The 26214-nt window shown below is 35.3% G+C and overlaps 4 protein-coding genes across 7 annotated transcripts; 3 read left to right on the top strand and 1 right to left on the bottom strand.

Annotated features, from left to right (window-relative positions):
* The first annotated feature begins 93 nt into the window (after positions 1-93).
* Positions 94-12936, top strand: LOC109107510 (mitochondrial glutamate carrier 1-like). Of its 4 annotated transcripts, none has more exons than XR_006158606.1 (11): positions 94-181; positions 955-1179; positions 2588-2783; positions 2907-3029; positions 3858-3913; positions 4115-4205; positions 5310-5425; positions 5642-5828; positions 7530-7758; positions 11806-11881; positions 11989-12008. XR_006158606.1 is itself a non-coding variant. In XM_042753159.1 (11 exons), the coding sequence occupies exons 3-11, from the start codon at positions 2764-2766 to the stop codon at positions 12128-12130; spliced, it is 981 nt and encodes a 326-aa protein (XP_042609093.1). In that variant the 5' UTR covers positions 95-181; positions 955-1179; positions 2588-2763; the 3' UTR covers positions 12131-12936. The 4 variants fall into 4 exon arrangements, 3 of the variants coding, with proteins under 3 accessions (XP_042609093.1, XP_042609094.1, XP_042609095.1); XM_042753159.1 differs by having other exon boundaries at positions 95-181; positions 7530-7699; positions 11989-12936; XM_042753160.1 differs by having other exon boundaries at positions 115-181; positions 964-1179; positions 7530-7699; positions 11989-12936.
* Positions 12937-13951: 1015 nt separating this feature from the next.
* Positions 13952-17441, bottom strand: LOC109106958 (V-type proton ATPase subunit E 1-like). Its single transcript, XM_042752569.1, has 9 exons — positions 17248-17441; positions 16377-16442; positions 16183-16292; positions 16045-16111; positions 15872-15961; positions 15485-15553; positions 15303-15397; positions 15127-15214; positions 13952-15029 (listed from the first exon to the last, which is right to left on the bottom strand). The coding sequence occupies exons 1-9, from the start codon at positions 17278-17280 to the stop codon at positions 14967-14969; spliced, it is 681 nt and encodes a 226-aa protein (XP_042608503.1). The 5' UTR covers positions 17281-17441; the 3' UTR covers positions 13952-14966.
* A 559-nt stretch (positions 17442-18000) lies between these two features.
* LOC109106962 (carboxypeptidase A2-like) lies at positions 18001-20869 on the top strand. Its single transcript, XM_042752567.1, has 11 exons — positions 18001-18237; positions 18333-18414; positions 18524-18658; positions 18793-18891; positions 18982-19083; positions 19175-19276; positions 19701-19820; positions 19922-20018; positions 20100-20299; positions 20417-20501; positions 20639-20869. The coding sequence occupies exons 1-11, from the start codon at positions 18173-18175 to the stop codon at positions 20824-20826; spliced, it is 1275 nt and encodes a 424-aa protein (XP_042608501.1). The 5' UTR covers positions 18001-18172; the 3' UTR covers positions 20827-20869.
* A 1078-nt stretch (positions 20870-21947) lies between these two features.
* Positions 21948-25735, top strand: LOC109106959 (carboxypeptidase A2-like). The gene is made up of 11 exons (XM_042752568.1): positions 21948-22182; positions 22279-22360; positions 22470-22604; positions 22733-22831; positions 22922-23023; positions 23102-23203; positions 23880-23999; positions 24114-24210; positions 24290-24489; positions 24595-24679; positions 25175-25735. The coding sequence occupies exons 1-11, from the start codon at positions 22118-22120 to the stop codon at positions 25360-25362; spliced, it is 1275 nt and encodes a 424-aa protein (XP_042608502.1). The 5' UTR covers positions 21948-22117; the 3' UTR covers positions 25363-25735.
* The last annotated feature ends 479 nt before the right edge of the window (positions 25736-26214 follow it).

Below are 26214 nucleotides of genomic sequence, written 5' to 3'. Positions count from 1 at the left end.
GCTGACCTGATCGAGTCACTGTGACAGACAAAATATCTCAGTTAGTCAGTTTTGCGGTCAGGTGTCTTACCCTCTCATGAAGTGGTACGGTCATTTAAAGGGAATGCACACACATTTGAATTTCGTTGGAAGGGAAGTTGCTCTGTTGTTATTATTGGAGAATCTAATCGATGATCTAGAGGTGAACGACAGATAGGATGATCATACATTACACTGACATTTTGCGTTTAATTAGTAGTTTTTCTATCGTAAATTATTTGTTTGGTTTAACGTTTAATTGTAGTACCATTAAAATAAGTCGTTATTTAGTAGCTCTATTGTGGCTGTTGTTTGTTACCCACAAAAGTTGATTGGCACTGTAATTTACTAAGATAAAGTTGTTTTTAAATAGTGCTGTTGGCATAGTGATTATGAACATAAATGGACTAAAACGTCCTAAGATCGAATTATTCTTTTTTAAAAACATCAGAATGACACGAGTCTTTAAAACTAGTACCTTTTGACTAATTGTAATGATGTTAATAACAAATTGGTGTTCAATGTAAGGATCCAGCGCCCCCTGTTGACATGTAACACACACTGTCGGTGTGCCTATCTATCTATCTATCTATCTATCTATCTATCTATCTATCTATCTATCTATCTATCTGTCTGTCTATCTATCTATCTATCTATCTATCTATCTATCTATCTATCTATCTGTCTGTCTGTCTGTCTGTCTGTCTGTCCTTAAGGTCTAAATAGCCCTTAGTCTAAATTTTTTATTGTTTATCATTTTTGTTAAATCATTTGTTAATATATCATAAGATATACTTTCTATTTTTCTGTATATCAAGACCTTCATATGAATAATTGAAAAATGTTGTTCCCAAATAGTAGCATATGCTCAGATGAAGTTGTGTAATGCAATGTGCATGCTTGTGTTTGTGTGTATATGTGTGAATGTGTGTCAAGTTTCATTAGTGGAAAGCTGTTCATTCCCTGTCGATGTCACTGGGAGTCGCCACAAGAGGGAGGGACTTAATCACCGAGGGACAATGCTTGTGTTTGTGCAACGGCCCCTGAGTGGCGGCTGGCTCTGTCGGATCTCTTGTGCCTGACTACGGCCGCTGCACACATTGTCAGCGTGCAGAGGGGGAAGTGGACGGTTTTATCCGACCGGTCAATGCACTGACAGAGGTGAGAACATGATAATCATTCTCTCAAACTTGTGAATTGGTCAAATATGCATGCTTGCGTGAGGTGGGATCTGTTTGGGGTAGTTGTGGAAAGTCTTAGTGAGGGAGTGCTCAGGGCCAGATCTCACTTGTCTGTGTTTTGGCAGTGGAGGGGTATGAATAGAGCAGGGTTGAAAAAAAGCAGTGCTGAAGAGAAAGGCATGCTCAGAATGCCACTGGGCTCCAGAAAAGACAGAGCGAGAGGAAGAGAGAGGGACAGAGAAAAGGGAGGATGTGAGTATGCCGGAGGAAAAGAGAGAAGGATACCCCCAATGAGGTGAGAGTTAATGGAAACATACACGAGAGTAAGGTTATGAGAGAGGGACTTTAGGACAAGTGAGGGAAAAGAGAAAGCAAGGAAAAGAGTGACACGATGAAAAAAGTGTAAAGAAATCCTGCAGTAATGAGTAGAAGAAGAAATTTTAAGTTTAACTTCCATTCAAAACTATTTTAAACTTCAAATTCATTTCTGTAATTGATATGTTTGCAGTTTATGAATATTTCAATGATTAAATTTTGTAACACTTTACAGTAAAGTTCCATTTACTAACAATATTATTTAACATGAACTACCAATATTTTAGTCAATGTTAATAGTAACAGTATATTATTAAAATCAAAAGTTGTATATGATAATATAATTTAATGGAACCAAGATAACATGAACTAACAGTTGTATTTTTATTATCTAATGTTGACTGAGATATAAATAATAATGAACAGTTGTATTTTTATTATCTAATGTTGACTGAGATATAAATAATAATGAATTAAATAAAAAAAAATGAACACTGTAACCAATGTACTGTTCATTGTCAGTTCATGTTAATCAATGTAGAAACCAACATTAACTACTATAAGCTTTTTATAAAGAGTTACTTTAAATATTTTGTTCACTGGAAGATTTAGAGATTTCCTTCTACTTGTGTAAATTTTCACCAGAAAATGTCAACTACTCAAATAAAGTTTACAATACTTTACATTCATCTACTCTAGAAAACTACAAACACTGATATACTGACGTAAGATTTTCTATAAGATGTCTATATTTACATCTTTTTTACAAACGTTGTTGATACTGTGTTGAGGAACAGGAAATCATGTTGATAAGCCCCTCAACTGTTAGCTCTCTTCTCTAGATTAATTTAAGAGGTCACAACCTCATTAGAAGCAAGATTAGAGAGACTTTAGGAAGGAGGATGTTCTCTGTTTGTGCACCATAGAAAAGCACTATTCAGACTGTAAAATCTGTGATTATGCAAGCAATGGAAAGTCTTTTTTTATTCCAGAAATATTGCGTGTTATTCTAAAAAGTAATTCTGGAATCATAACTATCCTGAATTGTATTTCTCTTGTTTCTTGGTTAACAGCAAGTTCCAAGGTGATTTATTTTTACAAAAGAGTGGCTGTTCATCCTAAAAGGAAGGGTGTGAAGGTTGGCACACTGTGCCAGAAAGCTGGCCCGGGTGGGTCGTGGACGGATTGTTCTGACACGTTTGCAGCAGAGAGAGAAGAATTGGAGGAAATCAGTTAAAGTGTGGCCAAAATGGCCGAGAAGAAAGTGAGGTAAACTTTCCACTTCCTCTTATGTCAGATATACCATTTGAGATCCATCTAAGCCGTTATACGACATGTTTTTGTGTGTGGTTTTTGTCCTGCATGTGCGTGTTCGTTTCCTGGTGTTCACAGCCTCCCTGCTAAGCTGATTAATGGGGGCGTGGCTGGACTGGTGGGTGTGACCTGCGTGTTTCCCATTGATCTCGCCAAGACCCGCCTCCAAAACCAGCAGGGTGCACGTGTTTATGGTGGAATGTGAGTTCTACATCTTTATGAGGTCCAATAACTATCCCCCGCTTTGTTTTGGGGTCTCTTGATTTGAAGGTACAGTTTAAAAATAAAGGTTCTTAATTGGAATCTGTGGTTGCATTGAGATCCTTTAACATCCATGAATTTTTTGCATTGCACTGAAAGTTCTTATGGCCCTGTGTCTACTTGTATTTAAAAACATTTCTGAATCTAAAAAACAACGTCTTATGGTTTCACTAAAATAAAGTGAATCGCGAACGCAGCATGTTTTAGTGATTTACTCTAGGCGGAGGACTTTGTCCAGATTTTACTGAATGACTCAGAAGATGCAAAACAGCTTGAGTCACATGCTTTTGCAGCTTTGATCTGTTCAAACTCCCAAATGATTTTTCATCCCTTTTTAAGTAGCTTGCTTTAAGATATCTTTATGCATGTTTGATACCATTGAGATGAAGAGAAGTACTCTTTGTAGTGATGGTGCGTAAGGAGCTCTTTGTACACTTATGTAACAAGCGAAATACCCAAGTGGTTTGTGAGCAAGAGACAGGCTACTAGGTTTAAAGCTCTTTCTTCTGCACATTACACACTCCTCTTAAGAATTCTTTGTGAATGTCTAATTTGGCTGTTCATTATACACAGACATAGAGAACATTTCGGTTTCGGTGTTTAAGAGATTTATTCTGGTTGTTAAATTACATTAATAAGGAATACAACATTATAATGCATTTGTTAGGGATATTTTATAATGAATTGTTATTGCATTACATTTCAATTAGCATATTTCACAACCAGATTGCATTAATTATGTCAAAACATTTCTGTCTTGTTATGAAGGCTGGACTGTTTGGCAAAGACGATCAAAATGGAGGGCTACTTTGGCATGTACCGCGGTATGAACTTTCTTTTCTTGTCTAGTGCTGACTTGTACTGACTCAAAATTAAAATCAAAATTTAATTTACCACCATGCTGCACATTCCTGCTGATATTGAGGACAGTGTTCAAATATTAATAGTTTTAATTGTTGACATGTTCTGGGATATGTTGCTTATGTTTATGTTCTCAGAATTTCACTTTACGTTTTTTTTCTCAGGTGCAGCTGTAAATCTTACACTGGTCACTCCAGAGAAAGCCATTAAACTGGCTGCCAATGATGTCTTCAGACAGAAGCTCTCCAAAGATGGGTAACCACTACTTTTTAACCATTTATAAAAGCAAGCATCTCATTACAGTTTAAAACATAAAAAAAAAAACAATTCTGCAACACTAGCGGAGCTGTTTCAAACAGGTTTCTGCAACACTCCCACATATGATATTTGTCTAAACAAGCTATACTAAATTAAGTCTCACAATTAGTTGAAAGCAATATGTGTTTGATCTACTAAAAGTATTGGCTAATTCATTCATGAATTGGACCGCACTTGTTGCGCTGTATGTTTCTGATTCACTGAAAAGAACGGCCACATTGGAATCAAAGGAATAATACACCTAAAAATTAACATTCTTTCATCATTTACTTACTTTCATGTTGTTATAAACCTGTATGACTTTCATTTTACTGTAGAACACAATGGCTCTGGTTCTACTGTATGTTTTTCATTCACTAAAATGAGTCAGCTCATTAGGGTCATTGTTTAGAAATCAGACTGCTCTGGTTGCATTGTATGTTTTTCATTCACTAAAAAGAATCAGCACACTAGAGTCATATATTTAGGAATCTGACCGCTCTGATAGTGCTGTATTTTTTTCAAATTCCCTAAAATGAATCAACTTATTAGAGTCATATGTTCAGGAATCGGACTTTTATGGTTGTGCTGTATGTTACTGATTCACTAAAATGAATCAGCTCATTAGAGTCATATGTTCAGGAATCGGACAGCTCTGGTTGTGCTGTATGTTACTGATTCACTAAAATGAATCAGCTCATTAGTCATTTTTTAGAAATCAAACCTCACTGGTTGCATTGTATGTTTCTGATTCACTAAAATAAATTGGCTAATTAGAGTAAATTGTTTGAGTGTCGGGCTGTGCTGGTTGTGTTGGACGTTTCTCATCTGCTGAAAAGGACTGGCTCAGTAGAGTGTGGATTCAATAGTTGTTTTAGGAAAACAGTGCAGGCAACTTTTACTATGCTTCTTAACAAAGACCTTAGAAAACATTATCTATAAGCTATTCCACAGAGACATTTGGGTCACCAGCTGACTAATCTAAGCAATTATTTCTTTGGTAAATGCAATAATGATCATGCTCTCATCTGCCCCATCTGTCATTGTATCTGTCACCCACAGAAAATTAGCTCTGTGGGGGGAAATCCTTGCGGGCTGTGGAGCTGGAACCTGTCAGGTGGTAGTCACCACCCCCATGGAAATGCTAAAAATACAACTGCAGGATGCTGGAAGGTTGGGTAAGTGTGTTTATTATGCTCCCGTGAGTGTCATCCAAGGTATGTAGGCCTCTATCTTAGGATGCCTTACTAAGTACAAAGGTTAGCCAGAAATAAGCTGTTTGAGTAGAATGGTTTCCACCGAACAGCAGCTCCAGTTTCATTACACTACAAGATAAAATATATAGATGATATTGAAGATATGAGTTTTAACTTCTCCACTTTTGTCTTCACAAGCTGCTCAGCGGACTGTCACTGCCTCTGCCTCTGCCACTGGTCCGACCCCCTCGCTGGTTGCCTCTCGGGCAGCACAGACGGGCACCAACGCCCGTTCTCAACCCTCAGCGACCCGTATCACCCTGGAGCTACTGAAGACTCGAGGCCTCAGGGGACTTTATAAGGGTGCAGGTGCTACATTGATGAGGTAACACACAATCAGCCATATAACCAATAGGAATATGGACAATAAAGAATGTTTTTGATGTTTTCAAGGAGTACTTCACTTACAAATGAAAAGCCTGTCCTCATTTACTCCACCAAACCTGCATGACTTTGTTTCTACAGCGGAACATAAAAGGATCAGTTTCGAACATATTGGTAATGGAGCCTTCAAGGTGAAAAAAAGAAACCAAAAGCACTGTAAATGTAATTCACAGGACTTGTGCTTCTTCTGAAGCAATAAAAATCATAATTTACTCATGAAAAGACTCTATTTTAAATTGTTATTCATTAAAATCTTTCCCTCCGGTCAGCCTTTATGACTTGTTCACTGAATCAGTTAGAAATCAAGAATCGAATCAGTCTGATTTGTACACAAATCATTCAAATTGGTTTTGTGAACTAGATCAACAATGTTGTGCATGGATGAATCATTTATAATTAACACTGCAATATTGCATTAAAATAAAATAAAATAAAATAAAATAAAATTGTCAGTTTTGATTTTATGATGGTCCGTTCACGCCAAGAATATTAACTATGAAGATATCTAGATTAGTGTCTACATCAGTATACAGTAGTCGTATGTTGTCTGTCTCTTTAAATGCTTGAGCTCTTTAAAATTGAGTGGTTCTGATTGGCTGTCTATGTTTTTATTACTCAAAAATAGCTCTGAAGTGATTCCAGTGAAATCTTTCCTGTGTGTTGTATTCATTATAATTATGACATGGAACTTTATCCTTTTAATTATCTTCGTTGGTGTGAATCGGCCTTAATTCATGAATCGGACATGCCTACTGAAGATTTTAATAGAATAACAACTTCAATTTTGGTTTGTTCATCAAACAAATTTATTGTATGACTTAGGATATAGTGCATGAGTCATATGGACAATTTTTATAAAATTCTTTGGTGTCTTTTGAGAGCCCAATCATCATACACTTACATTATATTGTAACAGAAGTCAAGGAATTCTTTAAAAATGCGAACTTTTATGTTCCATAGAAGAAAGAAAGTCGTAAAGATTTGGACCACATGCCAGCCTTATAAATAATAACAGAATCTGCAAACAGCTAACATAGCTTAGTTATTTGGCCTAAAGGGCTACTTCACCTTTAGTTGCTGGTCCCCACTGACTTCCATAGTATGGAAAAAAGACACTATGTAAGTCAATGGGGGCCAACTGAAGGTGAACTATCCCTTTAAGTCAAATAACTAAGCTATTTTAGCCAAACAATATCTATGTCTTTTGCAAACCTTCAGTGATGTGCTGTTTTAACTAACTTAAGTGATTGCTCTCTCAGCAAACACACAATTTTTTTTTTACATAAAAGGATGGATATACGTCACATGACCTTTCACCTTTAACACCTCCCACACAAATAAACCCACTCACCTATCCGAACAGCCCCTCCCCCGCAGTCTGTGATGTAATCCCAGCTGAACTGATGTAACCTGCCAGCTGTCAGTTCTGATCTGTTATTCATAGCTTTTAATTAACCGTAAGACGGAATTCTCTTCTTAATGGAATTCTAATCAGAACCCAATCTGTTGTTTCTACACTCACACTTTCACGTTTTACATTTACAGACTAAAACTAATCAGACACCGCGATCAATCACGACTCATCAATAAGGTCCTGCAGCTATGTCTACATTCTGTGGCTCTGTGTCTGTTCTCTGTGCAGGGATGTCCCGTTCTCCATGATCTACTTCCCACTGTTCGCCAACCTCAACGCCGTGGGCCGCACTGAGGATCGCCATAGCAACCCCCAGGAGCGGGCCCCCTTCCTGCAGTCTTTCGTGGCTGGCTGCACGGCCGGCTCAGTGGCGGCAGTAGCTGTCACTCCCCTGGACGGTGAGATGCAGGCAAGAGAGGAGTAGAGGAACACAGTTTGCTCTCTCTCCTTTGGAAATGTACGCAGATAAATGTCCCATTCAGTTAGTCAGAGCTGTCCAAGCCTCTAAGAATCATGCGCTGCTGAGAAACTGTTGGGTGTTCATAGTCAGTTGTTATGGTTTTTGTATGGCTAACGGACACTAAATATTTTTTTTTTGTATATATATTTAATATATGTAATTATATAATATATAGTAAATCGTATATCCATATATATATATATATATATATATTATATAGTATTATAAATATATATATTATATAGTATTATAAATCCAAACTTGCCTACTGCATATATATTTATAGTTCTCATTAGTAGCTAGAAACATTAGAAAAACAAAGTGACGATTAATAAGTGTTATTTTATTATTATTATTTAATATTATTTATATACTAGTATATTTATCAATATATGTATTTTATATAATATTCTATTTGTGATTATGTTGAGTTTGATTTTATTTTTGTATTTTCAGTTTTCAATTTAATTTTAGTTTATGTTAAAGTAATTTATGTGCTTTTGTCATTTTTATTAGTTTAGTTTATATTTAGCTTTAGCTTTATTTATTTTTTATTTTTTATTTTGGTATTTTAGGATTTCAACTCAATTATTATTTTTTTACTTCATTTCAGTTAGTTGCCAACTTTTTGTTTGTATGTTTGTTTATTTATTTATTAGTTAAAGTTTCTTACCTAATATTTATTAAGTATTATATATTAAATATTATTGTTTATTTTATTTCAGCCTTATTTCAATTAAAGGGATACTCCACCCCAAAATGAAAATTTTGTAATTATTCACTTACCCCCATGTCGTTCCAAACCCGTAAAAGCTCCGTTCATCTTTGGAACACAATGAAAGATATTTTGGATGAAAACCGGGAGGCTTGAGACTGTCCCATAGACTGCCAAATAAATAACAGTGTCAAGTTCCAGGAAAGTACGAAAAGCATCGTCAGAATAGTCCATCTGCCATCAGAGATTCAACCATAACGTTATGAAGCGACGAGAATACTTTTTGTATGCAAAGAAGAAAAAAAAAAAAACATTATTCAACAATTCTTCTCCTCTGTGTCTCTCCACATAACTGTATTGGCATTTTGGAAAATATGAGCTGAACGCAAGCAGCATACGCTCTTCTGTGACAGCTGCACTGCAAGGATGCGCTGTTTTTGTTCAAATCAAATCGTAAATACACGTAGAAAATGTATCCTTGTATCACAGCTGACACAGAATAGCACACACAGTTTGCGTTCAGTGGTTATTCTCCAAAATGGTACTACGGTGATGCGGAGAGACACAGAGGAGACAAACTGTTGAATAAAATCATTATTTTTGTTTTCTTTGTGTACAAAAAGTATTTTTATCGCTTCATAACGTTATGGTTGAATCACTGATGGCAGATGGCCTATTCTGACAATGCTTTTCATACTTTCCTGACCTTGACACTTTTATTCACTTGGCAGTCAATGGGACAGTCATAAGCCTCCCGGTTTTCATCCAAAATATCTTAAATTGTGTTCCGAAGACGAACAAAGCTTTTATGGGTTTGGAACAACATGAGGGTAAGTAATTAATGACAAAATTTTAATTTTGGGGTGGAGTAACCCTTTAACACTTTATATATATGTTTTTTTTTTTGTTTTTTTTTTACTGCATTTAACTGCATTTTTACAGCACTGGATTTAATAGATGTGATTAATTTAATATAAGGGAATGCTAAATTTGTCAGTATTCCTCATATTTGCAATGACAGATTTTTGTATCTGTCAGTGTAGGCGAAAAAATAAATAACTAAACGGATGTATCCACACATATTGATTTAAACATATACATTGATTTTTGTACTTCTATAGTCTTTTGCACAAGTACTCAAAATATTTTTAACATTTCTTTAAAAAGTACTGATTACTTCTAGTACTGAAGCTTAATCAAATTAATCACTTAAAAAGATCTTTTTGCAATGAATTATGAGTACATTTTTACCAAACTGTTCCCTAACTAGGTCACTCCCAGCATTTTATAAAGGCACAGAATGAGTCTTTTGTTTCTGAGTGATTAATTAGTGAAGCCTAAATGCTGTAGAATCCTGCAGTGATATGTAGACTGAAACACTTCATTTGCTTTGAAGAACATGCAAAGTCTGCTTTCAAGTTCTATTCAGAAAGCATACTGTTTATAGCTCGTCTCTACATCTATTGAATCATCCAAGAGACAATTCTTTGTTGCCTAAAACATCAGTGAAGGGTACAGAAGGATTATTTGGACAGTGGAAACACTGGCAGCTGCTTCAGTGTCTCTATTTGAAGATTTGGCAGTACTGTCTGCAACATTACATTGTTTAGAAGCTCATAATTAGAATACAGGAAACCTATCACCCAGTTTTTCATCACTTAAAGTGGTCATATGATGCAATTTCAAGTTTTCTTTTCTCTTTGGAGTGTTACAAGCTGAATGTGCATAGATAAGATCCCTGAAGTTGCAAAGACTGAAGTCTCAAAACCAAAGAGATATTATTTATCAAAGTTAAGACTCTGCCACGCCCACCTAAAACGCCTCATTCAAACACACCCCCACATCTCTACGTCACGATGTGGAAATATTTACGTCATGCTGCCCAAATGTTTACGCAAAGAAAGAAGGTGTGGTTTCAGTAACCGCAGTTAGTGTTGAAGCAGCCATGTCAGGGAGATGCTGTGTGTATCTAGGCGAAAGCAAAATCACTTTTTTGGCCTTCCGAAAATAAATGCATTTATGAATCTTTAAGATTATTTACAACAGAACAGCAACGCATTTTATGGAAGACCGTTTCGTGAGGTAATTCAGACTTTGCTATGACAATCTGGCGCTTCAGAATCAGCTACTGTAAGTATGTTTTGATATTAGTTTAAGTATTTGCTATTGACTGCTCAAATGCGGAGTTTTACGCATCATGTGTGTGTGTGTGTGTGTGTGTGTGTGTGTGAGAGAGAGAGAGAGAGAGAGAGAGAGAGAAAGACAGGGTCACATCACAGAGTCAGCTGTCTTAACCATCTGTGGCTTGTTGTTCGGCCAATCACAATGCACTGGGTCAGTTGGCCAATCAGAGCAGACTGCGCTTGTCGGAAGGAGGGACTTTGTAGAAAACAACACGTTTGAGAAAGGCGAGGCATAGAGGACCAACAATAATGTACAGTATTTGAAAAATAATGTGTTTTTTGAACATTAAAGCATGTCAACACATTCTGTTCCACCAAATACACAAACTAATGATCTTTAAAAAAGCATCATATGACCCCTTTAATTAGTCCTGATGTTTAACTTTTTTAAGGAGAGTATAAAGCATGTTTAACTGACAAAAAAACAGCAACTTCAAAATGAGAAATTTGAGTTTTTTTCTATTTTGAAACTTTTAAACAAATCAGCCATAAACATGAATTCCCCAAGGGAACCTCTACAGTATCAATGTTGATTATTAAACAAATCTTTCTCTCTCTCTTTTTTTTTTTTGGAATCAGAACTTTTATATAAATCAGTTAAACTGGTTTGCAAAACTAATCTGACCATTCTGTTCATGGATCTGAATTATTTATAGCGTATTCCCGAGTCAACAAATACTTTTTAATAATTTAAAAGTTCACAAGTGTAAATTGAGTATTTATAAATTGATTAGTGTTGTTCATTGTAGACTTATATTCAGATTTGGACTTTTATTTAAAGTTTTACATTTTTTATGTAGTGAATCATGCCGCGACAAGCTGAATTGGGACAAATTAAATTATAATAAATATATTTTTTAATAAAACTTAAATGAGATATCCTACATGTGGCTTTAATATCCTACTTCAGATTATGGTTTTCTTTTTTATATTAAATAAATTCATAAACAAGCAATTAGCACTGCATTTAAGAATAGTTTTTTTTTTTTTAAACAGTTCTTTGAAATGAACTGTTTGAAAAAAAAAAAAAAAAGTTCTTGGAAATAAATTATACTAACTACTGTGCAGCTCTGTTATAACCTGCATTTGGGAAACCAGATTTTAAAATCATAAAAATATTAATTTATTAATATTTATCATTTTCAGTTATAAAGACCCGTCTACAGACTTTACAGAAGGGGGAAGGAGAGGACTCCTACAGAGGCATCATCGACTGCGTACAGTAAGCTTTATATTTGCATGTATTGACTTCTTAAATTGTACTATATAGTTTCCATATTCATGTATCATGTTATTTATATGGCAATCACTTCTCCTTTTCTTCCACAGGCGCGTTTTAAAACGAGAAGGACCATCTGCGTTTCTTAAAGGAGCGGCGTGTCGAGCTTTGGTCATTGCTCCGCTCTTTGGCATCGCTCAGGGCGTGTATTTCCTGGGCGTCGGCGAGCACGTGCTGGGGCTGCTGGGATAGCGGCAGGTGACGTTACCTCAGTCATCATACACACAGTACTGTTTCTACATGGGCCAAGGGGTGAAGATGAGAGATGAAGGAAGACGTGGCTAAAAGAAGATCAAATGAATGATAAAAAAAGCTCCCTGACTTTATTTGTGTTGAGGTAAATATGGAGGGAAATTCACATACCCAACCAAAGGAGGTTCAGACACTTTGGGAGAACAGATGAGGGTTGTGTAACACTAACATAAAAGCCTATATTGCACACTAACCATGTTTAAGTACCTAAAAACTACAAATAAGGTTCTTTAGGTAAGACAGGGTCCTGTTCTGACTAATCTGAAAGCGTTTTTTGTCGAATTAATATTGTTTTTATGTCTTTAAAGCTCATAGCTACAATCAGTTTTAAGCCAACATGATTCGTGATAATCAATTCATCATTTGTGAACAGGGTCAATGTGTATTTAGAAAGGTATTGAAGCCCATTTTCACCAAGGAATAAAAAACAATGATAATTGTAACTTTTGATCTTATGATTCAGACATTTTCCTTGCAGTTCTAAGAAAGAAAGTCAGAATCATGCTCAGATTTTTGATTTTACATCTCACAATTCTGTTTTGTTTTTCCCGCCACCAAATAAAAATTGAAAAAAGGTAATTGTGTGTTTATCTCACAATTCTGTGAGGAAACAGCTTGCAACTCTTTACATCTCGCAATTCTGACTTTTTCTTGCAGTTCCAAGTTTCTGTCTCACAATTATAAGTTTATATCTTGCACTTCTGACTTTTTCCTCTGAATTCTGAGTTTAAATCTCAAAAATGGGACTTGTTTTTTTTTAATTCTGAGTTTACATTTCACAACTTTTTTTTTTTTACTTTTTTTTTCACCATCAGATAATAATTATAATACTTAATTTTTTTATTTTTCACACTTATTATGAATAATTCTGACAATATTTATTTTGTTTATATCTCACAATTTTTATGCATAGAATTCTGAGTTTATATCTCAATTCTGACTTTTTTCCATAAAAGTCTGTTTACACATCTCAAAATAGGGACCTTTTTCTCTGAATTCTGAGTTTACATTTCACAATCCATTTTTTTTTTCACCACCGAATAAAAAATAAAAAAGGTAATTTATCTCACAATTTTGAGTTTATGTCTCGGAATTACAAGAAAAAAGTCTGAATTATGATATAAACTCAGAATTCCAAAATCCCAATTGTGAGATAAAAAGTCATAATTACCTTTTACATTTTTTATTCTGTGGCAAAAACGGGCTTCCATAGAGAGGAGACCTGAATCAAACTTGAGATGTATCTGTATCATCTAAATTTATGTTTTGGCTTTCTACTGCTGATTACCACCATTTAAACAGCGAAAAATAATAGCAAACTGGGTTTAGTGTTTGCTGACCTATTCTGGCTGCTGCTTTAATTCTCGTCTCTCAGTAAATGTCAGTCTCTACTCGTGAAGAGACTGCTGGACATTGCAGCGGAGGCCTTGTCCTTCTATTATATGTTCCTCTGCAGGACAAAATTCCTTGTAGGTTATATAATGTTGACCTAATATTTTTTTATGCTTCTTTAAATGATTTTGTTGAGTGCACAAAAAATTAAAAATCCAACAAAGCCTTATCTTTCCCACTCAAGTTTTTCACTGAAAAATAACAATTTATAAGTACCAGTGGCTTCTTATGTAGAGAACTGATTTTGCTGGAGTGTTTTTCACATTCGGTAGAAAAAGGTACAGTGAAAAATAGAGAAATGAGATCTTGAATAGTTTAATTTTGAGTGGACTTCTGTAAAAAGAAACGATAGCAGCCAAATCTAAGATATTTGTGTTTCAAATACAGTATTTTAATACCAAGAAAGAGATATTTTTAAACATATGTAGTGGCATATTCTTGGAAGACAAGACTTGAAAATATCTCAGAGGTTTCATATTCATATGTTATACTAAATAACTGTAATGAACAACAAGCAATCTGTATTAAATATGCAAGACTGATATAGACCTCTCTGCTTATCAAATCACTGAAGAGCTTTTGCATTTTAAAGTTTCTTGAAAACATGCTCTGGAGTCATTTGAATATACAAAACATTGTTTGTGCACCACAACTGATGCTAATTTACATCTCGTGTATTTGAATTCCACAAGAGGGCAGCGTATTTGTAATGTTTGAGGTATATGTACCATCTTTAAGCCTCTGTCAGATTTCTGACTTGATGTAACCAACAAGCAATGTTTTGTTTATACTGTAATGGGCACAGAAATGCTTCAAAATATAAATAAAATATATTTGATTTACTTCTCTGTGCTATAATGCAGTTGTACTACAAATGAAAACACACAAACAAGCACAGAGGCATCCATATTTTCTTTTAAGACATCGAATGAGGGTTTCCCTTTTCCAGGGAAAACCTGAAAGGCTGCTAGCTTAGCTAACAACATTTAAAGCAAAAACAATGTAAATTCCTGAGTGCTTAAAGCTTTTTGTTCAAACATGCTGAGATTAGATATCAGGTGTCCACTTTCACTACAGATGGCATGATTTTCAAACAGAAAGCGTTAAAGAAACACTCAAAGGAGAGGTATAAGGTAACATAAGCACACATGATAAGCCTTTCATTTTAAACCACTTTCTTTGACTTGTTTTTTTTTTTAAGAAAAACACACAAAAGAAAGAGAGAATGCAAATTATTGGTGAAACATGATCAGTTGAATTGCAACAGAAACCGAAAGTGACCTTAAAAAAAATAAAACTTCCCATCAAACCTTGTCACTTTATCAGGGGTCTTGAATTACACCGTTCTCCTAACAACCACTAAAGTACATTTAGCAGCAGAGCACTAGTCCATAAACCTGCGGTTTTGGTTGGGACCAAACAGTTGCACTCTGATCTCAGGCATCATCTGTGAAAACAGAAAAACCAAGGATGTGAGGACCTGAATACAACAAACAGCTTTTATCCTGTTTCTTCCTGTTCTACAATGTGATTGGATTCTCTACCTGTTGCGCTATAAGGTCCAGTCTGCTATCCAGTGTGTTGGACACCTTGATTTTGCCATCGGCGTTATAGACTTCAACACCTCCTGAGCTGAGGATGCCAAGCATGAACAGTTAACACATCTAATTATGTATAAATAAGCCTTTTTTAACAAAACTGAATATAAACGTGATCTTACATGTCAGAGGGCAGGAAGTTGTTTTCGTCGATGCGCACTTCAATATTACTCTTTACTGTCTCTTTGTAGATAGGGATGTTTTTCTTAACAGCAGCCTATTATGAACAGGTATATCAACCTCTTTAAAAATGAAGAAGGTTTGTATAGTTCACATGCAAGAATATGATGTTAATATAGCTCACCTGCACCATCGCTACATCTTCCTTTCTGCACCGAACTATAACCTTGGGCTCCAACAGCTGATAAAATCCCTGCCAAGGCAAAAATAAAAGGTAATAAAAGAGTTATTAATCATAAAAGTAATAAATACAAGAAAAAAACGGTAATATAGTGAAATATTATTACAATTTAAATAAAGGTTTTCTATTTTAATATATTTTAAACGTCGTTTATTTCTGTGGTGGCAAAGCTGAATTTTCAGCATCATTACTGCAGTCTTCAGAAATCAGTCTGGTGTGCTGATTTATTATCTACTGTACTGTATCAACAGTTATGCTGCTTAATATTTTTTGGAACCTGTGCTACTTTGATGAATAATAAGCATTTATTTAAAGTGGAAATCAGCTGACCTGTAACACCAGCCCCTCCAGCAGTGTTGGGTACTCGTTTGGGTTTTTGGCAATGTTGGCCAGCCGTTGTTGTGCTTCATTAAGGAGATCCTGCAAAGAATCACATGAGATTTCTTGCAATTCTATCCAAGTATAAACTATAGAACTATGTCAACATTACATACTCCTCATACCTTAACCATGTCATCACGAGCTTTGAGTACCTTCAGTCTGGCCTGGTTCATCAAATTTGACATTTGGCTGTGGATTTGAATGGAGACATTATTAAAGAAATAATCTCGTGTCACTCATTTAAAGAACTCAAGACTCACATTTTCTTCTGTTGTTCGATCTGTTTCTCTTTCTTCTCATAGTACTCCATTATCTTCAACCTCTGAGTCTGTACCAGGCGTCCTTTTTCGATATTAAACTCTTCTTCTGCCTGCAAGCCGCAAGACACATAATGCTCTAGACAAATGCATACCATATTCATGCACTTCTGCTAATCACTGCATTTATACTTTACCTTTGCATCTATTTCTTCTGCCTTCTCATTGGCTTCCTGCTCAATAAAGGCCATCATGTGTTTGATCTGGAGAGATGCAAGGAGTTCGGTGTCAGTAAAAGAAAAAAAGCAAGGTATAATTACAATGTAAGAGTTTCCAAGCCCCTCGGATCCTTCATTGAGATGATGTAATAAATTAAAAGCTGATGAGAAATGAGAAATGAGACTGAAAGTATTGCATCAGAGCTGTTGGGAAAGTCCATGGATGTGTGCTGGACAACTGAAGGACAGAGATTTCCTCTTTTGCCTTCATAATACACAGCATTAAACACTCACACAATATTAATTAATGCAATCTAGATTTGAGATGCCTTTGTCCTCCTCAAAGTGAATGGAATATAAAGAGATACCTAGCTACGAGTACAAGACAATAAATATTAATAACATAATGCATTTTATTTATATACGCCTTTTAAAACACTTAAGGGCACCTTACAAACAAAATATAATTCACAACAAATATAATAAACAACATTAGCATTATTAAAATATAATCCTATGATTAAAGTGGATTTTAAAACAAGACAATCACTTTCACATTCTTAAAAAATTGTTTATGACAGTTATCTAAATATCAGTTCAGAGTATGCCAAAATATTTATTTATTTATTTATTAGTTATTATTATTAGTTTATAAAACATATACAGTATAAAATGTGTGTCCTAAACGTACTGCATCAGATTTGTGCCTGTAATTGTGCCTGGATTTCAAAAGTGCAGTGTATTCGTGTAATGAGACTTACAACAGACAGTTTTATAATTTAGACCACCTGACCTGAAATATAATGTTTAACAGTTAATTAAATAAACTTTGAACTTCTGGTTTTCTTACCTGTTTCTGTACGGCGGCATCGCTGAGCGCCATGGCTGATGTTTTTAAGGCACTGACTGCGATCTTAAGAGAGATTTATCAAAGGAAATATTTCACACTAACTTACTAAACTAAACTATGTTTATATTACTAAAATCTGCAGGACTAAACTACAGTTCCGCCAAGCGTCAGCTGACGAGGATGAAGGGGGCACGTGATTTCAAGCGTCACGCCCGAGTTAAGGCTCCGCCCTTTTTTCATTTTCTTGTCTGAGCTTTGACTTCAAACAGACTTTATGACTTACTGTGTGCAGTAGGTTATTAATTCTTAAAAAAGTTGTTATTGAGAACAACTGCAAGAAAATATATTTAATCCTATTACACGTCCAAGACTAAATATTACGATAAAAGGTCATTTTCTCAATGGGAAACCCTGTTGGAGCCATAGACTGTATAAAAACAGGTTGGACCACATGCTATGTCTCCTAGTACCAGACATATTTTTCTGAATGACTTTTTAAAGGCTAGCATTTGATTGTCATTGTTTGCACATTTAAAGAATTGATTAAAATCCAATTAATGCTGAATATATTTAAAAGTTTGAAACTAGGTAAATTAGCGGAAACCCAGATAATCTCTCATCTTGACCTTCGGCCTTGACATGAGCAGCTCTGAAGACTAGTATCTTTCACTCTTGATTTATACTCGCTATAAAGTGGATTTCATGTGAGTTGAAACTTTTCTTTTTCCTGTTTCTTCTTCCTTTTTCACTGAGAAACACAAAGCAATGCACACCTGGAGCAGATTGGCTGCATCAGGTGACAGAAGTCACATTAACCTGCATCAGCACTGATATTACTGAGAACTCAACATATGTCTGTTAGTGTATAAGAGCAGCTCTAAACGAAAGAGACCTACAGCAGAGATCATTCCCAGAACAGGAGAACATGAGACTCTATCTAGCAGTCTTTGCGCTCTTGGCAGCAGTTCACTGCGAGGAGCTCTTTAATGGGTAAGTTCAGATACTTTTTTATTCTTTTATGACTTATTAATGAATGTCAGCCTTGTTTCTTACTTAAAATGTCTTTTTTTCTTCTTTCTTAATAGAGACCAAGTTCTCAGAATTAATGCAGAATCTGAAAATCACATCCAGATTTTGAAAAAGCTGGAAAGAGACGTGGATTCTGGGGTATCTGTTAAATCCCTGCTGACATATTTTAACTTCCGTTTGATCATACATGTGCAGTATGACATGGAAATCTTTCAGATTGTGGAATATGTATTATGTGATCCTCTAGCTGGATTTCTGGACTCATGCCGTCTCTACTGAGCAACCTGTTGACATCCGTGTGTCTCACTCCAGTCTGTATGCTCTCAAGGACTTCCTCAAGAAAAACAACATCCCTTTCACTGTCATAATCAACAATGTGCAAGTGAGTTATTTACCAAAATCTATATATAAAATAAGAATAACATTATTAAAGAAGAAGATCAACCATTGATCATAATCCCATAATTTTCAATAGTTGTGATTTTTCAGTAATTCATAAGTTTTTCTGTGTCTCAGGAACATTTGGTCAGAGAGAGAGAAGAAATGGTTCGCAATGCAGACGTGGAACGCCAGACCAAGAGCTTCAACTTTGCTGCCTATCATGACCTGGAGACTGTAAGTACATCGACTGACTTTTGGAAAAATCCACGTATAACCATATTTATAACCTAACGAAACATCTGAATTTCTTTTTATTCCTTTCAGATTTACAATTTTATGGACACTCTTGTTGCAAGTCACTCTAATCTGATCACTAAAGTGAATATTGGCAGCACTTATGAGAACCGTCCTATGTATGTCTTGAAGGTAAACAGATGATATGATTATAAACTCAGATTACAGTCTAATATCTATGTATCACTACCTGATTTTTTTTGTATATTTACAATGCATCCAGTTCAGCACTGGTGGAGAGAAAAAACCTGCAATCTGGATTGATGCTGGAATCCATGCGAGGGAGTGGATTTCTCATGCTACTGCAGTGTGGCTTGCTGACAGGGTGAGTGAGATTGGTGAAGAATTATAGTTTGAGGTTGTTTTAGTTTGTTTGAGATTCTGAGCTGTTTTCCTATTTTTCTTTTCTGACAGGAAAGATGATATTTGCCAGCACATTTAGTTTTTGTAGTTCACTTGCTCTTATACATGAGCTCCATTTAAAAAATTAAAAAATAAAATATCAGCAATGCTGTTTAAGATGCCAACTGTCAGGTAAAAGGTCCATTAATTAATGGATGCTTAGAGATTCTTTTTAGCAAGATTTTATTTCATTTTATTTTTTATTTTTACATTTTCCAGAAAGAGAGCAATGAAATTTTTTGCAAGATCTTTTTTTATGTACTTTTATGTACTTTTTTAAATTTTATTATTATTATTATTATTATTTTAAATATCTTTTTAACATTCTAAACTTTTTGTTTCTGTAGATTGCCACAGACTTTAAGGAAAACCGTGCCCCTGTGCCAAGTATCCTTAGTCAAATGGATATTTACTTGATGATTGTGGCCAATCCTGATGGATATGTCTTCACTCACCGCTCTCCTAATGTAAGCAGCCATTCACTGGTTTGCGTAAAGCACAAACAAATATTTAGAAGCATTTTATAAGCTTTTGTAATTGCATATATGTCTAATTAACATTACCTTAGGAGTTTTACCGTTTGTGGCGTAAGAGCCGGTCTGCGACCTCTAACCCCAAATGCCACGGTGTCGATCTCAACAGAAACTGGGATGCTGAATTTGGTGGTACATTCATGTTTTTGTTTTCTTTTGTTGCAACAGATCAGAATTACTTTGCTTTATTAAATGTGTCTACATTTTCTCCAGGTCCTGGAGCAAGCGATGACCCCTGCGCTGAAGACTACCGGGGTCCTTCTGCTCAGTCTGAGATTGAAGTGAAAAACATTGCAGATTTTATTATGAGCCACGGCAACTTCAAATCCTTCATGACCCTTCACTCTTACAAGCAGCTCTTAATGTATCCGTATGGCTACAGTGGCACCGATGCTCCTGACCGGACTGAACTGGTAACAAATCTATTCCCATAAACCTCCTTGGCTTTCTGAATCTTGTGGCATGGCACTGTTTATAAAGATATAATGTGTGTGTGTGTGTGTGTGTGTGTGTGTGTGTGTTTTTTCTAGCATGATGTGGCCACACAGGCAAGCAAAGCCCTCAATTCCTGGCATGGCACTGTTTATAAAGTTGGAAGCATCTTCCACATTATTGGTAAGTGGATCTGTTTTAACCACTTACCAAGACACAGAATATCACATTTAAAAGTATAGGTTACAAAAAGTGCGTTTTGCAGTAATGAGAATGATTTTTAGTGGTTTCAGTATTGCAAAATGCATGTTTCTTTTCAGAACCAGCTAGTGGTGCAAGTGTTGACTGGGCTTACAACCGTGGCATCAAATATTCCTTTGCTTTTGAGCTGCGTGACACTGGTGAATATGGATTCCTCCTGCCTGCCAACCAGATCGTTTCCACTGCAAGGGAGACGTGGTATGCTCTCAGATACATTATGCAATATGTTTGTGATCACCCTTACTGAGAGAAATGTAATGAAGCTTCAATAAAAGTCCCAGAGAATGCTAGAAATGTGTCATTTGGTGTAATGTGCATCAGCAATGTCCAAAATGCCTTGATTCAATTTTGACAGATTTCAGAATTTCTATCCAGTCCTTTTTATTTATTCACAATGCAAACAAATTCTTCAAATCCATTTTATTATGGTTAGTGTGAAATTTTCTACAATAATGTTTATAGCAGTTTACATAAAAAAAATAAAGAAAAATCAGTATTTTTGGGTCAAATTTGGTGTGTTTTGTTTTGTTCAACCTCAGCAGTCTTTTTGGCAGCCCTTTGAAAGGTTAGCTATAACTATTAACTTATAAGAAGTGTTATAAGACGAGTAAGTTAAGTGATTGCGCATCACTGGTGTGATTCCCTTCTCCTTCTCAGGGGAGAGTGGGTTTTGCAATGTGTTTTTATGTTCAGTCAGTCCAGCCTTGTCTCTGTATGTCACCCATAGAGTACGGTTTACCATCGAGAGGTCTGGCATACTACTATCAGCATTTTGAAGTGTCATAGTTATCAGGAAGTGGTTGTGTCTCAGCTGACACCGTTATTACAGAAGGCAAAGATACAGTCCAGTTTCAGAACAATTTCCATACCCAGTTTACTTGCATCAATAATGTTGTGATTCCAATTAATTGAACCTGCTTTGAATTCGTTTTGTTTAAACGTGTTGATGAATAACACTGAATAACTGAGAATCAATGTTTTCTTTTGTTTGTATATCTTACCATTTATTTATATTTATATATATATATATATAAAATGATTCTCTTTCATGTATTTGTGGCCCAATAATGGGTCTCCCCATCCCTCATTTGTCATGGAATTGGCAATTTCCATGTCACCTGATGTAACAGATCCCTCCCTATAGGGAAAGGTTCCAAGTGTACATTTCCTTTTGACCAACCAGCAAAATTATATATATATATATATATATATATACACATATATATATATATATATATATATATATATATATATATATATATATATATATATATATATATATATATATATATACACATATACACATATATACACAGCATGAGAGGAAAGGGCCTCACACTTTTCAGTTGACTTTACAACTCAGGCCTCAACCTAGAGCAGTTCTCTGAATATATTAAAGGAAGTTTAAGGGTGTCACTTAAGTATGCAAGTCATCATATGGTTAGAAGAGCCGTAAAAGGATAAAACTTCAATGGCTTCTGAGTGTGTAAGAGCTGCTCTACATTAAAGAGACCTACAGTAGAGATCATTCCCAGATCATGAGACTCTATCTAGCAGTATTTGCGCTCTTGGCAGCAGTTCACTGCGAGGAGCTCTTTAATGGGTAAGTTCAGATACTTTTCCTTCTTTTATGACTTATTACCATACCAACCTTGTTTCTTGTTTGTAATGTCTAATTGTCTTTCTTCTTTCTTAATAGAGACCAAGTTCTCAGAATTAATGCAGAATCTGAAAACCACATTCAGATTTTGAAAAAGCTGGAAAGAGACGTGGATTCTGGGGTATCTGTTAAATCCCTGCTGACATATTTTAACTTCCGTTTGATCATACATGTGCAATATGACATGGAAATCTCTCAGATTGTGGAATATGTATTATGTGATCCTCTAGCTGGATTTCTGGACTCATGCCGTCTCTACTGAGCAACCTGTTGACATCCGTGTGCCTCACTCCAGTCTGTATGCTCTCAAGGACTTCCTCAAGAAAAACAACATCCCTTTCACTGTCATAATCAACAATGTGCAAGTGAGTAATTTACCAAAATCTGAATATAAAATAACATTATTAAAGAAGAAGATCAACCATTGATCATAATCCCATAAATTTCAATAGTTGTGATTTTTCAGTAATTCACAAGTTTTTCTGTGTCTCAGGAACATTTGGTCAGAGAGAGAGAAGAAATGGTTCGCAATGCAAAAATGGAAAGCAAGACCAAAAGTTTCAACTTTGCTGCTTATCATGACCTGGAGACTGTAAGTACATCGACTGACTTTTGCAAAAAAAAAAAAAAAAAACATGCAAATAATATTTGCACATAACAATATTTTTGCTACTCCTTTCAGATTTACAATTTTATGGACACTCTTGTTGCAAATCACTCTAAACTGATCTCTAAAGTGAATATTGGCAGCACTTACGAGAACCGTTCCATGTATGTCTTGAAGGTAAACAGATGATATGATTATAAACTCAGATATCTACATAGCACTATCTGATTTGTTTTATATTTACAATGCATCCAGTTCAGCACTGGTGGAGAGAAAAAACCTGCAATCTGGATTGATGCTGGAATCCATGCGAGGGAGTGGATTTCTCATGCTACTGCAGTGTGGCTTGCTGACAGGGTGAGTGAGATTGGTGAAGAATTATAGCTTTAGTGTTTGTTTCAGTGTACTTGTCATAGTATATTCAGAGCTGTTTTCTTTTTTTGTTAAACTATTGTGGTAAATATAAGAATGTAAGACTATATTTTTCTTTTCTGATGGAAAAGATTAGCTTTGTAGATCACATGCCATTGCACATTAACTCTATTTTCTTTTATAGATGCCTATTATTGAGAAAATCTTCCTTAGTAGTTTTAATTAAATGGATGCTTAGAGATTCTTTTTAGCAAGATTTTTTTTTCCTTTTATGCACATCTTTTTTCTTCTAATTTTCAGCAAGTAAAATTCCAACCAATGAACTTTTACCAAAATCTTTTATTTTATTATTTATTTATTTATTTTATGTAATTTCATATATATTTATTATTATTATTATTTAATATTTAGGGAGCTTGTGCAGCAGCAATGAACTCTAAAACTAGTTTATAGTAGCATTCATGACTGTTCAGTGTTTGAACATTGGGCCAATGTGCTGACAAATCAAGTACAGAATAACAGGTTTCTAAAATAGTCTTAAGAAAATGATAAATTCAGCCAAATCTGAAAGAAGAAAAAAAAATTCCTCTGTGGTGATTGAATAAAATTAAATAAAGCTATAAAACCAATCTTTAACATTCTGAACTTTTTGACTCTGTAGATTGCCAAAGACTTTAAGGAAAACCGTGCCCATGTGCCCAGTATCCTTAGTCAAATGGATATTTACTTGATGATTGTGGCCAATCCTGATGGATATGTCTTCACTCACATCTCTTCCAGTGTAAGCAGCCATTCACTGGTTTGCCTGAAACACAAATAAATGTTTAGAAGCATTTTATAAGCTTTTAATATTGCATATATTGATAAAGAATATTACTAATTAACATTACCTCAGCCGCTTTCCCGTTTCTGGTGTAAGAGTCGGTCTGCGACCTCTAACCCCAAATGCCACGGTGTCGATCTCAACAGAAACTGGGATGCTGAATTTGGTGGTACATTCATGTTGTAGTTTTCTCTTGTTGCAACAGATCAGAATTACTTTGCCTTATTAAATATCTACATTTTCTCCAGGTCCTGGAGCAAGCGATGACCCCTGCGCTGAAGACTACCGGGGTCCTTCGGCTCAGTCTGAGATTGAAGTGAAGAACATTGTAAAATTCATCATGAGCCACGGCAACTTCAAATCCTTCATGACCCTTCACTCTTACATGCAGCTCTTAATGTATCCGTATGGCTACATCGGCATAGATGCTCCTGACTGGCCAGAACTGGTAAAGAAAAATCTACTCCCATAAACCTCTCTGGTCTTCTTCTGAATCTTGCCTGTTTTATGATATTACAGTGATATTTTTGTGTGTGTGTTTTTTTTTTTCTAGCATGATGTGGCCACAAAGGCAAGCAAAGCCCTCAATTCCTGGCATGGCACTGTTTATAAAGTTGGAAGCATCTTCCACACTATTGGTAAGTAGATTGTGGAAGTGGATATATTTTAACAAGACACTGAATTTAACATTTAACAATATAAATAGTTTTTACATCATGTTTTCGATGCCATAGAAGAACTCTTTGAGGTTTCTCAGAGAATCAGTGAACACTACACTAAATACATTTTAGTACAAATTGCATTCAGTGACTATATTAGGCAAGTGACCAAAATATGAGTCCATAATCCATAACGCTTTCTCCAAAGCAAATTTTCATTTTGGGTAAACTATTCCCACTTTAGTGGTAAATAAGAGACAAAGATGTACTTTTGCCACTCCAGTGACAGCTTTTGTATATTGTTATATGTTTTGAAGAATAGTATCACAAAATGTTTGATTTACAGATCATATTGAAAGCTCTATGCTACACAGTAAATGTGTCATTCTTGTTTTGTAAATCTGTTGTGATATCTATGTAATATCCAGGAATTAAAAGTTGTCTCAGTATTGCAAAATTCACATTTCATTTCAGATCAAGCTAGTGGTACAAGTGTTGACTGGGCTTACCTACGTGGCATCAAATATTCTTTTGCTTTCGCGTTGCGTGACACTGGTGAATATGGATTCCTCCTGCCTGCCGACCAGATCGTTTCCACTGCAAGGGAGACGTGGTTTGCTCTCAGATACATTATGAAATATGTTTGTGATCACCCTTACTGAGAGAAATGTACTAAAGCTTCAGTAAAGGTCCCAGAGGATATGTGCTATGAATCGTGTGTCGTTTCAGATATTACGCTTCAGTGTTTTCCAAATAACTCTTTTTTTTGTTTTGTTTTTTGACAGAGATCTGTTACATCCCAAATCCCATCTCTTCAGTCAATTTTTTTGCAAATTTCTCAGGTCCATTTTGTGATGGTCAGTGTTCAGGTTTATAAAATAACTTTTATGGCAGTTTATTTATTTTTTAATTTAATTTCATTTTGTCTTGCGTAACCTCAACAGTCTTTTGGCGCCTCTTAGAATGACTACCTACCCATGAACTGTCTTGATGTTTTAAGCACAGTTTAAACACAAAATAAAATGTCTGTGATTTATTTGTGATGTCTAAATCTATAATAGACTAACAAACAATATGACCAGTAGGTTGATGCACCATCCAAAACTGGTCTTAATGGGATAGTTCACTAAAAATGACAATTCTGTCATTATTAAACATGTTGTTACAAAACTTTTTTTTCTTCTAAAGAAAAAAGGGGTATAAATTCATACCATTTTGGAACAACCAGAGACCTGAGTAAATAATAATGAAACATTCATTTCAAATTTCCATTTTATCCTTTAAAGGATAGCTATAAGCAACTGAATTATAACTAATATTGTTTGAAAATGCTAAGGAAACATGTATACACACATAAAAGTAAGAAAACACATACTTTTAAGCCCCAAGCATTTTGTTTTGACTTTCTTTGAGGGTTTTTAAGTGTTAAAACCTTCCATAATTCATGATAGTATTGTTTCCCCTATACTCTCTAATCCTGAATCCAGTCGAGCAGTTCTTCTCCTCCAGGTTTT

The sequence above is a fragment of the Cyprinus carpio genome, chromosome B25 (genome assembly GCF_018340385.1).
Source record: "Cyprinus carpio isolate SPL01 chromosome B25, ASM1834038v1, whole genome shotgun sequence".
In the NCBI taxonomy this organism is placed as follows: Eukaryota; Metazoa; Chordata; class Actinopteri; order Cypriniformes; family Cyprinidae; genus Cyprinus; species Cyprinus carpio.
This window is presented reverse-complemented; position numbering and strand designations above follow the sequence as displayed.